Consider the following 10,639-nt stretch of genomic DNA (forward strand, 5'->3'; position numbering starts at 1 on the left):
TTCTGCTGGCGCCCAGCACCTCCAGCTGCGTCTACACCTCCAGTGATGTCCAGGCATCTGTTAAGTAGAAAGGGGCGCAGGGTGAATAGGAGGGAAGGTGAGTGTCACCCCCAAATATAGCCAAAGGGAACTGAGCTGCCCTTGGGGTCTTACCTGGTGCCCAACCATTACCCACCCCGCCCCACCCACTTTCTGCACCTCTGGGCCCCAAGCTCTCCAGCCAAGAGCACAGCCTCCAGCTCCTCCAACCCTGAGGGGAGGGGTGCTCACAGCCTGTAGGCTCAGACCTTAGGGGCCTGGGGGCACTGGCAGTGCAGTGCGGGGCACCCATCCCCGCCTCCTCCCCCACTCCTGCGGTATCCTAGCTTCCTGTTCGTGATAAGAATCAGCAGCTTGCCCCAGAGAGGGTGGCCTTCTTTCCAACTCCCCCTTTCCTTTCCCAGACCCCCCACTACCCACTCGTGGAAATATGGGTGGGTTTTGGGCCAGCTGAGCTGGAGGCCACGCCCCCCCGGTCTGCCAGGGGTCCCCAGGCTCCTGCCCTGTCCCCTCCACCTGGGCTCCCCCGCTCGGGCCTCCCGAGCGCCAGGGGGCCACCCTGCCCTGCCTGCAGGCAGCCCCTCACCCCTCCTGCATGCCACCCCCGGCCTGTCGTACACAGCGCTTTTTGCTGTCACCTTCTGATGGCTGAATCAGGGAAGTGGGTGGCGGGGTGAGGATGGGATTGTGGGCGCCCGGAGGGGATGTTTCGAGGTGACAGGAGCCCAGCAGGGAGCCAACAGGAGGCCCACCGGGTGAGCCAGGGGCAGGCCAGTGGGGTCTTGGACTTGGGGTCTCCCCTACCCAGGGCCCAGGCTCCAGGTGGCGTAGCAGCAAAGCAGACATGGGGGTCGCCTTGTGTGAGAGCCAGAGGCTGGCCACCTTCCGTGGGTCCCTGAGTAGATGTCCGGGTTCTGGGAGGAGGCCGGTGGGGCTGGGGGCGGGGGAAGCCCCCAGACCCTGCTAAGGGGTGTCTCTACTGCCCACCCCCAGAGTGACTGACCTGGCTCAGACCCAAGGCCGCTCGGAGCTGGGGGCCTGGGGTTGGCCCTTGGGGCCTGGCCTGAGCCTTTCCCTTCGAGGAGAGAGACACCCGCCCCCCTTCCCCACCCCCGTGTGGGCCTGCTTCTCCCTGTTCCTGGTGGGATTCCCGCAGCTGGAAGGGGCAAGGGCTTCCGGGGGCCAGCCTGGGGTGGGGGTTGCCTCCACCGTGCCCAGCAGGCAGGCAGACACAAGAGGCGGCCGGGGCCTGGAGAAGCCCTGCAGGAGAGGCGGTGGGCAGGGCCGCCATTCCCACGCGCAGGGCCGGGCTGTGGCCAAGGTGTGGACAGGCGGGCCCGGGGTCAGAGGCGGGAGGCCGCCGGCCCGCTGGTGGCAACAGGCAGCTGGGTGCGCGTGGGTGGCAGTGAGGAGGGGCGGAGGGAGGAAGCGGGCTTCCTGAGGCCTCCCCAGCCCTCAGAGACAGACCGACAGACAGACAGACAGCTGGCAAGAGGCGCCTGGGGCCACGGCCACCTTGTAAGTACCTGAGGGGCGGGGAGGAGCCCCGAGGCCCCGGGTCGGCAGACACGGAGGGCCGGGAGGGGGTCCCCGGGAGGGCGAGCGGGAGGGCGTGGGGGTCACCCGCCAGGTGGGCAGGGGCGCTGATGGCCCCGAGGGCAGGCAGGGCGCGGCAGGCCGGGGAGGGCGGACAGGCGTCCTGCTGCGACCGCCCCTGCCCGCCCGGACCCCGCAGGCGCGGCGACCCCACCACCCCAGCTCAGCTCGAGCCAGGCCCTGGCCTGGAGGCAGGCCGTGCCCTCGGCGAGGCGCCCCGCCACCTCTGCGCTTGGCTTGTGCCCCCAGCTGTTGCCTCCCCAGGCCCTGCGCTCGCGGGCTCGGTGAGGCCACTTCCTGTGACGGTTACTGCGGCGGGCGGGGGATGGGCGGCAGGAAGGCAGCACCCTCCCGGGCCGGAGACCCCAGAGGCTGGGGGATCCTGGGTGGAAGGGCTGGCTGTCCCAAGCACAACGCAGGTCCACCTTCTCATCCAGAGGAGGCTCCTGCAGACCCAGGGGCGTGAGCCCACCCTTCACCCAGAACGGCCGCACGCCCCCTGGACCCTGCCCCTCCAGATTCCTCCGGATCCCATCCTATCTCGGCCCCCGTCGTGACCCTTTATCTCGCCCTCCCGCTAACCCCAGGCGGCTGCCACCCCACGCCCCTGCAGAGATCCTGGCCTTCCCACAGAGCCACACCACCACTTCCTGGGGAACAGCGGAAGACAGCTAGGAGACCCGAGGTGCCCGAGGGCAGAAGGCCGCCCGACGGCCCAGAGGCCAAGCCGCATGTCCGCGTGAGCTCCGGGGTCGCCGCCCCCAGCATGGTCCAGGCTCGGGGCTGCTCCAGAGCACCGCCCCGGCCTTCCCTTCACCATCATAGTCGCCTTCGGGGGCAGCCATGACCCAGCCTCCGCCAGACCAGGCCCCGGCCAGGAAGCACGTGCGGCTGCAGGAGAGGTGAGACCCTCCGAGGAGGGCCCCGCTCGGCTGGGCTGCCCTCGGCCGCCCCTCCGGTGGGACCCCCACGCCTCCCCAGGCAAAGGAAACCAGACTGCTCATTTGCATATCTGTGTCAGCCTTGCGCCTGCGCCCCAAGTCCCAGGCTGGGTTGAGCACCCCTCGAGGGGCCCGGAGCCTCCAGGCCTGGATGTGGGTCTGAGCTTTAGGGGCCCGGCCAGGAATGGGAAGTGGGGGCAGCTGGAGACAGCTGCTGGGCTCAGGGCCTCCTCGCTGGCCGACGAGGGGCAGGGGTGCCGGGGGCTGGGCCTCGGGGTCGAGAGGAGACAGGAGCCCGCCGTCGGCGTGCTGGGACAGCCGTGACTGTCGAGGCCAACCATGCAGTCTCGCTGCAGGCGCGGCTCCAACGTGGCCCTGATGCTGGACGTGCGGTCCCTGGGGGCCGTGGAGCCCATCTGCTCCGTGCGCACGCCCCAGGAGGTCACGCTGCACTTCCTGCGCACGGCCGGGCGCCCCCTCAGCCGGCAGGCCCTGCAGCACCGCCCGCCCAGCCCCACGCAGCTGGAAGAGGAATTCCTGGTGAGAACGAGGGCCCCCCGGTCACTGCCCTTCTCGATTGGGAGCAGCTGGCAGGCCTGTCCCCGTGGGTCCTTGGGAGACAGAACCCCAGGGGCTCCAGGAAGGAGAAGGCTCCACCCTCCACCCTGCACCCCATCCAGACCCGCCTCCTGATGCCGGGAGGGAACGAGGCCCCTCCACCAGGGAAGCGGGGGCAGGGAGGCTGCAAAGGGGGCCACTGCTCACACACCTCCTCCCCCGCCCCCGCCAGAGGATCCCCTCTAACTTCGTCAGCCCTGAAGACCTGGATATTCCTGGCCATGCCTCCAAGGACCGATACAAGACCATCTTGCCAAGTAAGGACTGCGGTGGGGCTGGGGTGGTGGCGTTCAGGGGGCGAGACACAGCCTCAGCCAGGAGGGGGCTGCCCTGCGTGGGGCCTCGTCTTTTGACAGAGGGATGCCCCCGCCTGGCCCTGGCCAGGGAAGGGGTCAGGAACCACGCCAGCCTGAGACTAGGCCCTCTCTGCGGGCCAGCACTGCTCGGCGTGGCCCCGGGTAGTTGGTGTGTGGCGTTCTAACCCCCACTTTACAAATGAGGAAACCGAGTCACAGAGAACTCATGTAGCGCGCCTGCGGTCACAGTGTCAGGCACCTTCCTCCTGTTCCTCCGCCTGGGAAACGGCCAGCACCGTCTGCAGGCGACGAGCCCCGTACGGACGGCTCCCAAGAGGTGCTGAGGATCTCAGACGGAGGGGTGAGGAGGCGGCAGGCAGGGTTCACGGGGCTGACAGACCCGGGTCAGCACCTCCTGTGTTCGGAGGCACGCGCGGGGCCTGCTGACCATGAGGCCCGGAAGGCTGCCCACCCCGCTCCGCGCAGAGCAGCCTTATCTGACCCGCCGCCCCCAGCAGCTCCCAGTGTGGAGGCCGCAGCCTTCTGCCAGCCTGCTAGTGCCCACGGAAGGGGCGGAGGCAGCCTGCTCTGGGCCCCGAGGTGCCCTCCGCCCAGACCAGCTGGCCCCTGGGAGCCAGCTTCTTCATCGGGCCTGGACTGGAGCTGGAGAAAGGCCCCCTTAGAGGCTGACTCGCAGGGTCGCGCGGGCGTGGGATGAAGCCTGAGTTCCAGCGGGGTTTCTCAGGAGAAACTTCCTCCACCGTCTCTCTCTTTCCATTTTTATTGCATTGCCACGACCCCTCTCCGCACCTCTCAACCTCCGCCTCTCTGTCCCGCCGGCACCGCCCGGCGCCTCCCCAGCGCCGCCCTGGCCTGGGCCTTTGCTGCTCAGGAACGCCGTGGCCGTCTGCTCGGCGCGGCGCCTCGACCGGCACAGGGCTGCCCTCTCGCCGTCCCTGCATGCCGCTGCTCTCCTGCTTGCCCTCTGATCTCTGCTGGTTTTCACTTCCTAGACCCCCAGAGCCGAGTCTGCCTGGGCCGGGCACAGAGCCAGGAGGATGGGAATTACATCAATGCCAACTACATCCGGGTGAGCTGCTGGGGGGAAGGGGTGCTGTGTCCAGAGACCCGCCCAGGAGACCCCCCAGCACAGCGGGCACCTGGCGTCCTGGCTCCAACCCCATGAGCTGCCGGAGCAGGACACCAGGATGCACAGAGCAGACGTCCGGTGCTGGAAGGGAGACCCGGCCTCCTCTGCCCCTGGCCCCCCCACACCTGCCAGCCTCTCTGCGGAGAGCGGCCCTGGCCCCCTAGCCCAAGACTCCCAGGTCTGCAGCCCAGTGAGGCACCTGGCCCCTTCCCTGCCCTCTGCCTCTGCTGCTCCAGGCAGCCCCTCCTTCTTGGAGGCGGCTGAAGTCAAGGAATTAAGGAACCGGAGGCCAGGTGGACTCCACGCCTAGCCTTGCCCCAGGGCCCGGCCTCCGGCCTGCAGGGTGGGAGGCGGCAGGCGCAGACTGCGCCCTCTAGCGGCTCCTAGGGGTGGGACACCTGCAGGAGCGGACGTGAACAGCCCGCGTCAGCCACCTGGTGCGGAAAACTTGACTCTTGAAAAGACCCTGATGCTGGGAAAGACTGAAGGCGGGAAGAGAAGGGGACGACAGAGGGTGAGGCGATTGGGTGGCATGACCGACTCGATGGACATGGGTTTGAGTAAACTCCGGGAGTTGGTGACAGACGGGGAGGCCTGGCGTGCTGCAGTCCGTGGGGTTGCAAAGAGTCAGAGGTGAACTGAACTGAGGGCCCCGGGGTGAGGCGTGGGCCAGTGAACGGTCTGGATCCCCCATCCCCTGAGGAGCAGGAGGCTCTGAAGGGGAGGAAGGGGGCTGGCAGGGGTGTGCCACACCTTGCCGCTAACTCCACAGAGTAGCGAGTCAAGGGGCAACGGTTTTGCCCACCTTCGGTGCTAGTAGAAGGGACCATTCACGGAGGCCCCGAAGGACTGAACGCAGCACGCTCTGTCCAGTCTGACCTGCACTGCAGCGGCTGGGCGGGCACGAGGCCTGGTCTGCCTCAGCAGAGCAAGAGCTGGGCCCCGGCTGTGCTCCACGCCCAGAGCCCGTCCCAGCCAGCTCGGGGCTCCCGGTGTGTGCGTCCCTGGTGCGCGTGTCGGGCCGCAGTCTCAGCCGGCGCCTGCAGCTCGGGCCGCCCCGGGCCTCATGCTCACCGCCTGCCTCCCCGCCTGCAGGGCTATGGCGGGCAGGACAAGGCCTACATCGCCACCCAGGGCCCCATGCCCAACACGGTGTCGGACTTCTGGGAGATGGTGTGGCAGGAGGAGGCACCCCTCATCGTCATGCTCACGCAGCTCCGAGAGGGCAAGGAGGTGGGGGCGGCTCCAGGCAGGGCCCCGGGGGCTGAAGACACCTGTCAGTCCCTGAGTCACAGGCCACGGAGGCCACCCCAGCCAGAAGCCGGGGGCGGGGGGAGGCGTGCACTTCATCTGCAGGTGTCAAGCCCCCCAGGGGGGCAGGGAGACGCCTCAGGGGGCCCTGTTCCAGCCGACAGACCCCAGCCCCTGACTCCCAGCTCCCCCCGCCCAGAAATGCGTCCACTACTGGCCCACAGAGGAGGAGACCTACGGGCCCTTCCGCATCCGCGTCCAGGATGTGCGGGAGCGCCCGGAATACACCGTGCGGACACTCACCATCCAGGTACCTGGGGCCACGGGGGGTGCTGGGCCGCCCCTCTCTGGAGGTTCCCTGGGAGTCTCAGGTTTGCTTAGGGAGACCTGCCTGAACCCACGTCTGCAGAGCTGCTTGGGCCCGGAAGAGGGACGCAGATGCCATCCTGGGGCCCCTCCAGGCCAGCAGGGGGGTGCCAACCATACCCGTGGGGAGGGGGGCGGGCCCTGGAGTCACTGCTGGAGGGAGTCCGGCAGTTCAATGAGAGGCTTAACGACATGTGAACGCGCCTAAGCCCCTGTCACCGGAGGCGCCTTCCGCTCTCCTAAGCAGCTCTCTGGCCTCCGAGCATCACAGCCCCGTGTTCAGGGCAAAGAACTTGAGGCTCAGGGACACGCCCACCAGGCCTGTGCTGGTGGGAGGCGGGGCCAGGACCTGAGCGCAGGTCTCTGCGCTCTCCCGGGGGTGTCTGAGGAGGGAGCCCGGGCAGGCGGCGGCCGGTCTTCCGCTCGGGGTCACCCCGTCCCGTGCCCCCACTCACGCCCCGCCCCCGCCCAGCACCAGGAGCAGTGCCGAGCCCTGAAGCACATCCTCTTCTCCGCCTGGCCCGACCACCAGACCCCAGAGTCAGCAGGGCCCCTGCTGCGTCTGGTGGCTGAGGTGGAGGACAGCCCTGAGGCCGCCGCCAGCTCTGGGCCCATCGTGGTCCACTGCAGGTATGCACCCCCAGGGAAACCCTTTCTCCCCACAGGGCCCCTCGGAGGGGCTCTGCGTGGAGCGGGGCGGGCCGGCCCGGGCCTCACTCACACAGGGATCTCCAGCTCATCCGGCAAGTGTGGAACACAGACGTGTGGGCCGGGCACCCAGGCGCAGTCCAGGGAGGCAGCTCCCGCTCCGCGGGAGGAGGAGACCAACCCTCTCCCTGCTGCCAGGGCGCACGTTTATTCATTCCACAAATGTTCACTCAGAGCCCGTCATTGCCAGGCACAGCGTTCGATGCTAAGGAGACAGTGTGAACAAGACCATTTGGCTACTGCCCACTTTTACGGTCTGGTGGGAGAGACAGATAAAACAGGATGCAGCAGGATGAAATGTGACAGGGGGTGTTGGGGGGCACAGAACCAAGTCGCCCCCACCAGACTTTGGCCAGAAAAGGCCTTCTGGGAGGAAGGACCGCTAGGCCAAGCCAAGACTTGGGAGGTGAATGAACAAGTGAAGGAGCAGCAGGGAGCACCCGGTGGATGGAGCTGCAGCTCCCGAGGCCTGACGGGAGGCGGGGGGCAGTCAGGGCGCGGGGCCCGGGGCCCGGGGCGGGCTGAGAGTCTGTAGGGTAAGAGCGGGCGTGCGGATGAGGGGCCTCCCAGGACAGGCCTAGAGACCCAGGTGTGCCACCGAAGAGGCCCGGGGCCTCGGGCTAAGAGGCGGGCGGACGGAGGGGTGAGGCAGGCACAGACTCGAAAGAGGCACAGCGTTCGGGAGGCCCGTCCTCAGCAGCTCACGCGGCCGCACGCGCAGGCAGGGGGCTGTGGACCCGCCACAGGTGCAGCCGGCGATGCTGGGGGCCAGGGGTTCACGTGGGAGGGGAGACTTCCAGAAGGGATGAAGGCAGGGCAGAGCAGGGGGAGACGACTGGGGGCAGGACGGGCAGGCAATGGGCGAGCGGCGCCGTCAGAGGACGCTGGCGCACCCGAGGCGTGGCCGCTGCCCTCCCCGCCCACCTGCCCCCGTGACCGCCCCGCCCTACCCTGGACCCCTGGACCCAGCGCAGGGATCGGCCGGACCGGCTGCTTCATCGCCACCCGCATCGGCTGCCAACAACTGAAGGCCCAAGGGGAGGTGGACGTCCTGGGCATCGTGTGCCAGCTGCGACTGGACAGGTGGGCACTTAGGCTCCGGGCATGTCCTATGGGAGAAAAGCTGGCCCCTTGGGCTTCAGGAGCTTCGCACCTTACACCCAGGCCAGAATCTCCATCTAGAATTTAGCTGGGGGGGCTAGAGTTAAACAGGACACTCTATTAAATAGGATTCACCTGAGCTTTCAGTCTTGTTTGTTTTTTGTTTCCCTTTTTCCAAATATCCTTCTTCAGGGTGGGGAAGGTGGGGAGAGAGTGGATGGTTGGTTCTGGAAACAAGACAGCCACAGGCAACGGCAGAAGCTCACTGGTGTAGACAGAACAGGGTACACCCCCCTGAGCTGTCTCTATGTCTCCTGGGTCCCCACGTCTTTACCCAGAGAGACAGCGGCCCCCTCCCCAGAGAGCTGCTATAAGGAACGAGCTCACCAGTGGGGAAGCATCGGGAACGCGAGGTCTGGGGAGTCACTGCTTCTAAGATTATTGGGGAGACGAAGCCTTGGGGCTCAGGAACATCCCTGCTGGCCAGACAGCCCTGCCACGGGGGGCCCTCCCCGGGGGGAAGGTGGGGGCAGTGGGGGGAGTCCCGGCCTGCCACAGAGAGGACGCCCCTGGGAGGGGTGCCCACAGGCCTTCGGGAGGGTCGGGCCACCCCGCCCACCTCAGCTCAGGGCCTGTGCGCTTCTCCCTGCAGGGGCGGCATGATCCAGACGGCCGAGCAGTACCAGTTCCTGCACCACACCCTGGCCTTGTTCGCCGCCCAGCTGCCAGAGGAGCCCAGCCCCTGACCCGGAGCCCTCCCTGCCCAGGGCCGCTTCCCCGGGCCTGGGGAAAGGGGGCCTCGGGAAAGGGGTCTTTGTGACCTGGGGTATCCCCAGGGGGCCTGTCTGGGGTCCCAGGAAGCTGGCCAGTGAAGACGAGGCCAGACACCGGCTCTTGAGCACTGCCCATGCCCCTGCCCCCTGGAGATGCCCCCAGTGGACACAGGGGTGACCCCCATGTGAGAGCCTCAGTCTCCTCCTTGGATATGGACCTGGTGCTTTGCTGACACCAGGGCAGAGCAACCTGAGGGTGCCCAGAAGCTGCTCCGCTGTACCCCCTTCCTGGGACTGGCGAGAGCATGACCCCAAGATCATACCCGCCCTGGTCCAGCCCGAGAACAGGCTGATGGCCAGAGGTGGGAAAAGCCTGGTGCTGACTTGACCACGTCCTCAGCATCCTGCCAGGGTCTCTGCCTCCTCACCCCACATCAGAGGTTGGACACCCCCAAGAGAGCAAGAACCAGAACAGCCCCATGCCCACACTGGGGTCTGGGGAACAGGCTACAGAAGTGACCAGACCAAACAGTTAAAGCCTCTAGAAGGAAAGTGTGGGAACACCTCCCCGCGGTCCAGACTGCTGCCCCTGCCTCCATACCTGCCAGCCGCCTGCCCCAGCCACTCCCCTGGGAGACCCTGCGTCCTCAGCCTGCCTGCCAGCCTCAGGAGGGACGCGCGTGCCCAGGAAGAACACAAGACCTGAGCAAGGAGCCAAGAGCACTGCCTGACTCCAGATGAGAGTCCCGCCACGCCCTCCTCCCTGCGGAGCACGCCTGGACGGCACGCCTGTTTCCACCAGCATCCTGGGTTAGAGCAGCTACGTGGGCCAGGGGCTCAGGCTGAACAGGGTCCGCCACAGTTTACCCTGGAGAGCTAACTGCCCTCCGTGCCTCTCGTCAACACGAGGCCCAGGGCCCCCCAGACCTAATCTCAGGGTTGACCACCACCCGGGAGTGAACTCACTCCTCCTGAGGCCTTCCTGCCCTACGAGAGGCACGTCCGCTGCCCGCAGAGCTCAGACCCCCAGGAGGAAAGCTGCCAGATGGGCGGGTCCCCCTCCTGGGTGCTGCTGCCCCAACCTGTCCAGACCCGAGGACAGGCCGTGGCGAATAACAGGTGGGGAAATAAAGGCTGCTTCTTGTCCTCATGCCTCCAGGGCCCCTTCACAGCAATTAGGGTAAGAATCCACAGACCAAGGACAGGCGGCCCTGCACCCCGGAATGTGCACTTTTACAGCCTTTCCAGGGACATGAGGAACAGTGACCATGGAGTGGGCTTGTCGGGGGGCAGGGGAGACCGAGGTGTTCCTTGGGTGCTGGGGAGGAACTTAACCAAGAGCAGGGACTAGAAAGGCCGTGTGACCACTCGGATGTTCCGCAGGCCGAGACCCTGCGATCCCACCATTCTGGCAACTGATCATGGGGTCATCTTGGTGGGTTTGGCAGGTATGGCTGCTATTTGAAAGTTTACGCATCTTTGATGAAAACCACAGGCACACCTGAACACACGTGGAGGTCAAACACCAGGGCGGGGTGGCGGCTGGGGCCCCGGGGACAGCAGCACCTCGGTAGGCCCCCACCACCACCGGTGGCTCTCCTGACTGCAGCTATGGCTTTTACCCAGCACAGGCCAACTTTTCCATTTGCCACAAACGTGCCTCCCTGGAAACCGCCTGGCAGGATCTCCTCTGTCTAGTATCACGGTGGTCCTAGTAAAAGCCACTCTGGGCCAGAGGCTTATAAGCAGGGAGTTCTGGTACATCATGGTTGACAAAGCGCTCACTGGCGGCTGTTCCTC

General features: G+C 66.8%; 1 protein-coding gene across 4 annotated transcripts; it reads left to right on the forward strand.

Moving 5' to 3' along the window:
- The first annotated feature begins 1,498 nt into the window (after positions 1–1,498).
- PTPN7 (protein tyrosine phosphatase non-receptor type 7) lies at positions 1,499–10,467 on the forward strand. Of its 4 annotated transcripts, none has more exons than XM_065937291.1 (10): positions 1,499–1,557; positions 2,223–2,537; positions 2,922–3,116; positions 3,367–3,451; positions 4,504–4,580; positions 5,736–5,873; positions 6,091–6,201; positions 6,730–6,887; positions 7,940–8,048; positions 8,719–10,467. In XM_065937291.1, exons 3-10 carry the CDS (start codon positions 2,955–2,957, stop codon positions 8,884–8,886), a joined length of 1,008 nt encoding a protein of 335 aa, XP_065793363.1. In that variant the 5' UTR covers positions 1,499–1,557; positions 2,223–2,537; positions 2,922–2,954; the 3' UTR covers positions 8,887–10,467. The 4 variants fall into 4 exon arrangements, with proteins under 4 accessions (XP_065793363.1, XP_065793362.1, XP_065793359.1 ...); XM_065937290.1 differs by having other exon boundaries at positions 2,933–3,116; positions 7,935–8,048; XM_065937287.1 differs by having other exon boundaries at positions 2,933–3,116.
- Positions 10,468–10,639: the final 172 nt, after the last annotated feature.

The sequence above is a fragment of the Muntiacus reevesi genome, chromosome 5 (assembly GCF_963930625.1).
Source record: "Muntiacus reevesi chromosome 5, mMunRee1.1, whole genome shotgun sequence".
NCBI classification, from domain to species: domain Eukaryota; kingdom Metazoa; phylum Chordata; class Mammalia; order Artiodactyla; family Cervidae; genus Muntiacus; species Muntiacus reevesi.

Coding starts and splice junctions, on each gene's coding strand:
- PTPN7 (XM_065937287.1), top strand. CDS start 2,479: ATGACCCAGCCTCCGCCAGACCAGGCCCCGGCCAGGAAGCACGTGCGG. Junction 5,874..6,090: donor AGCTCCGAGAGGGCAAGGAG/GTGGGGGCGGCT, acceptor CCCCCCGCCCAG/AAATGCGTCCACTACTGGCC. Junction 6,888..7,939: donor CCCATCGTGGTCCACTGCAG/GTATGCACCCCC, acceptor GACCCAGCGCAG/GGATCGGCCGGACCGGCTGC.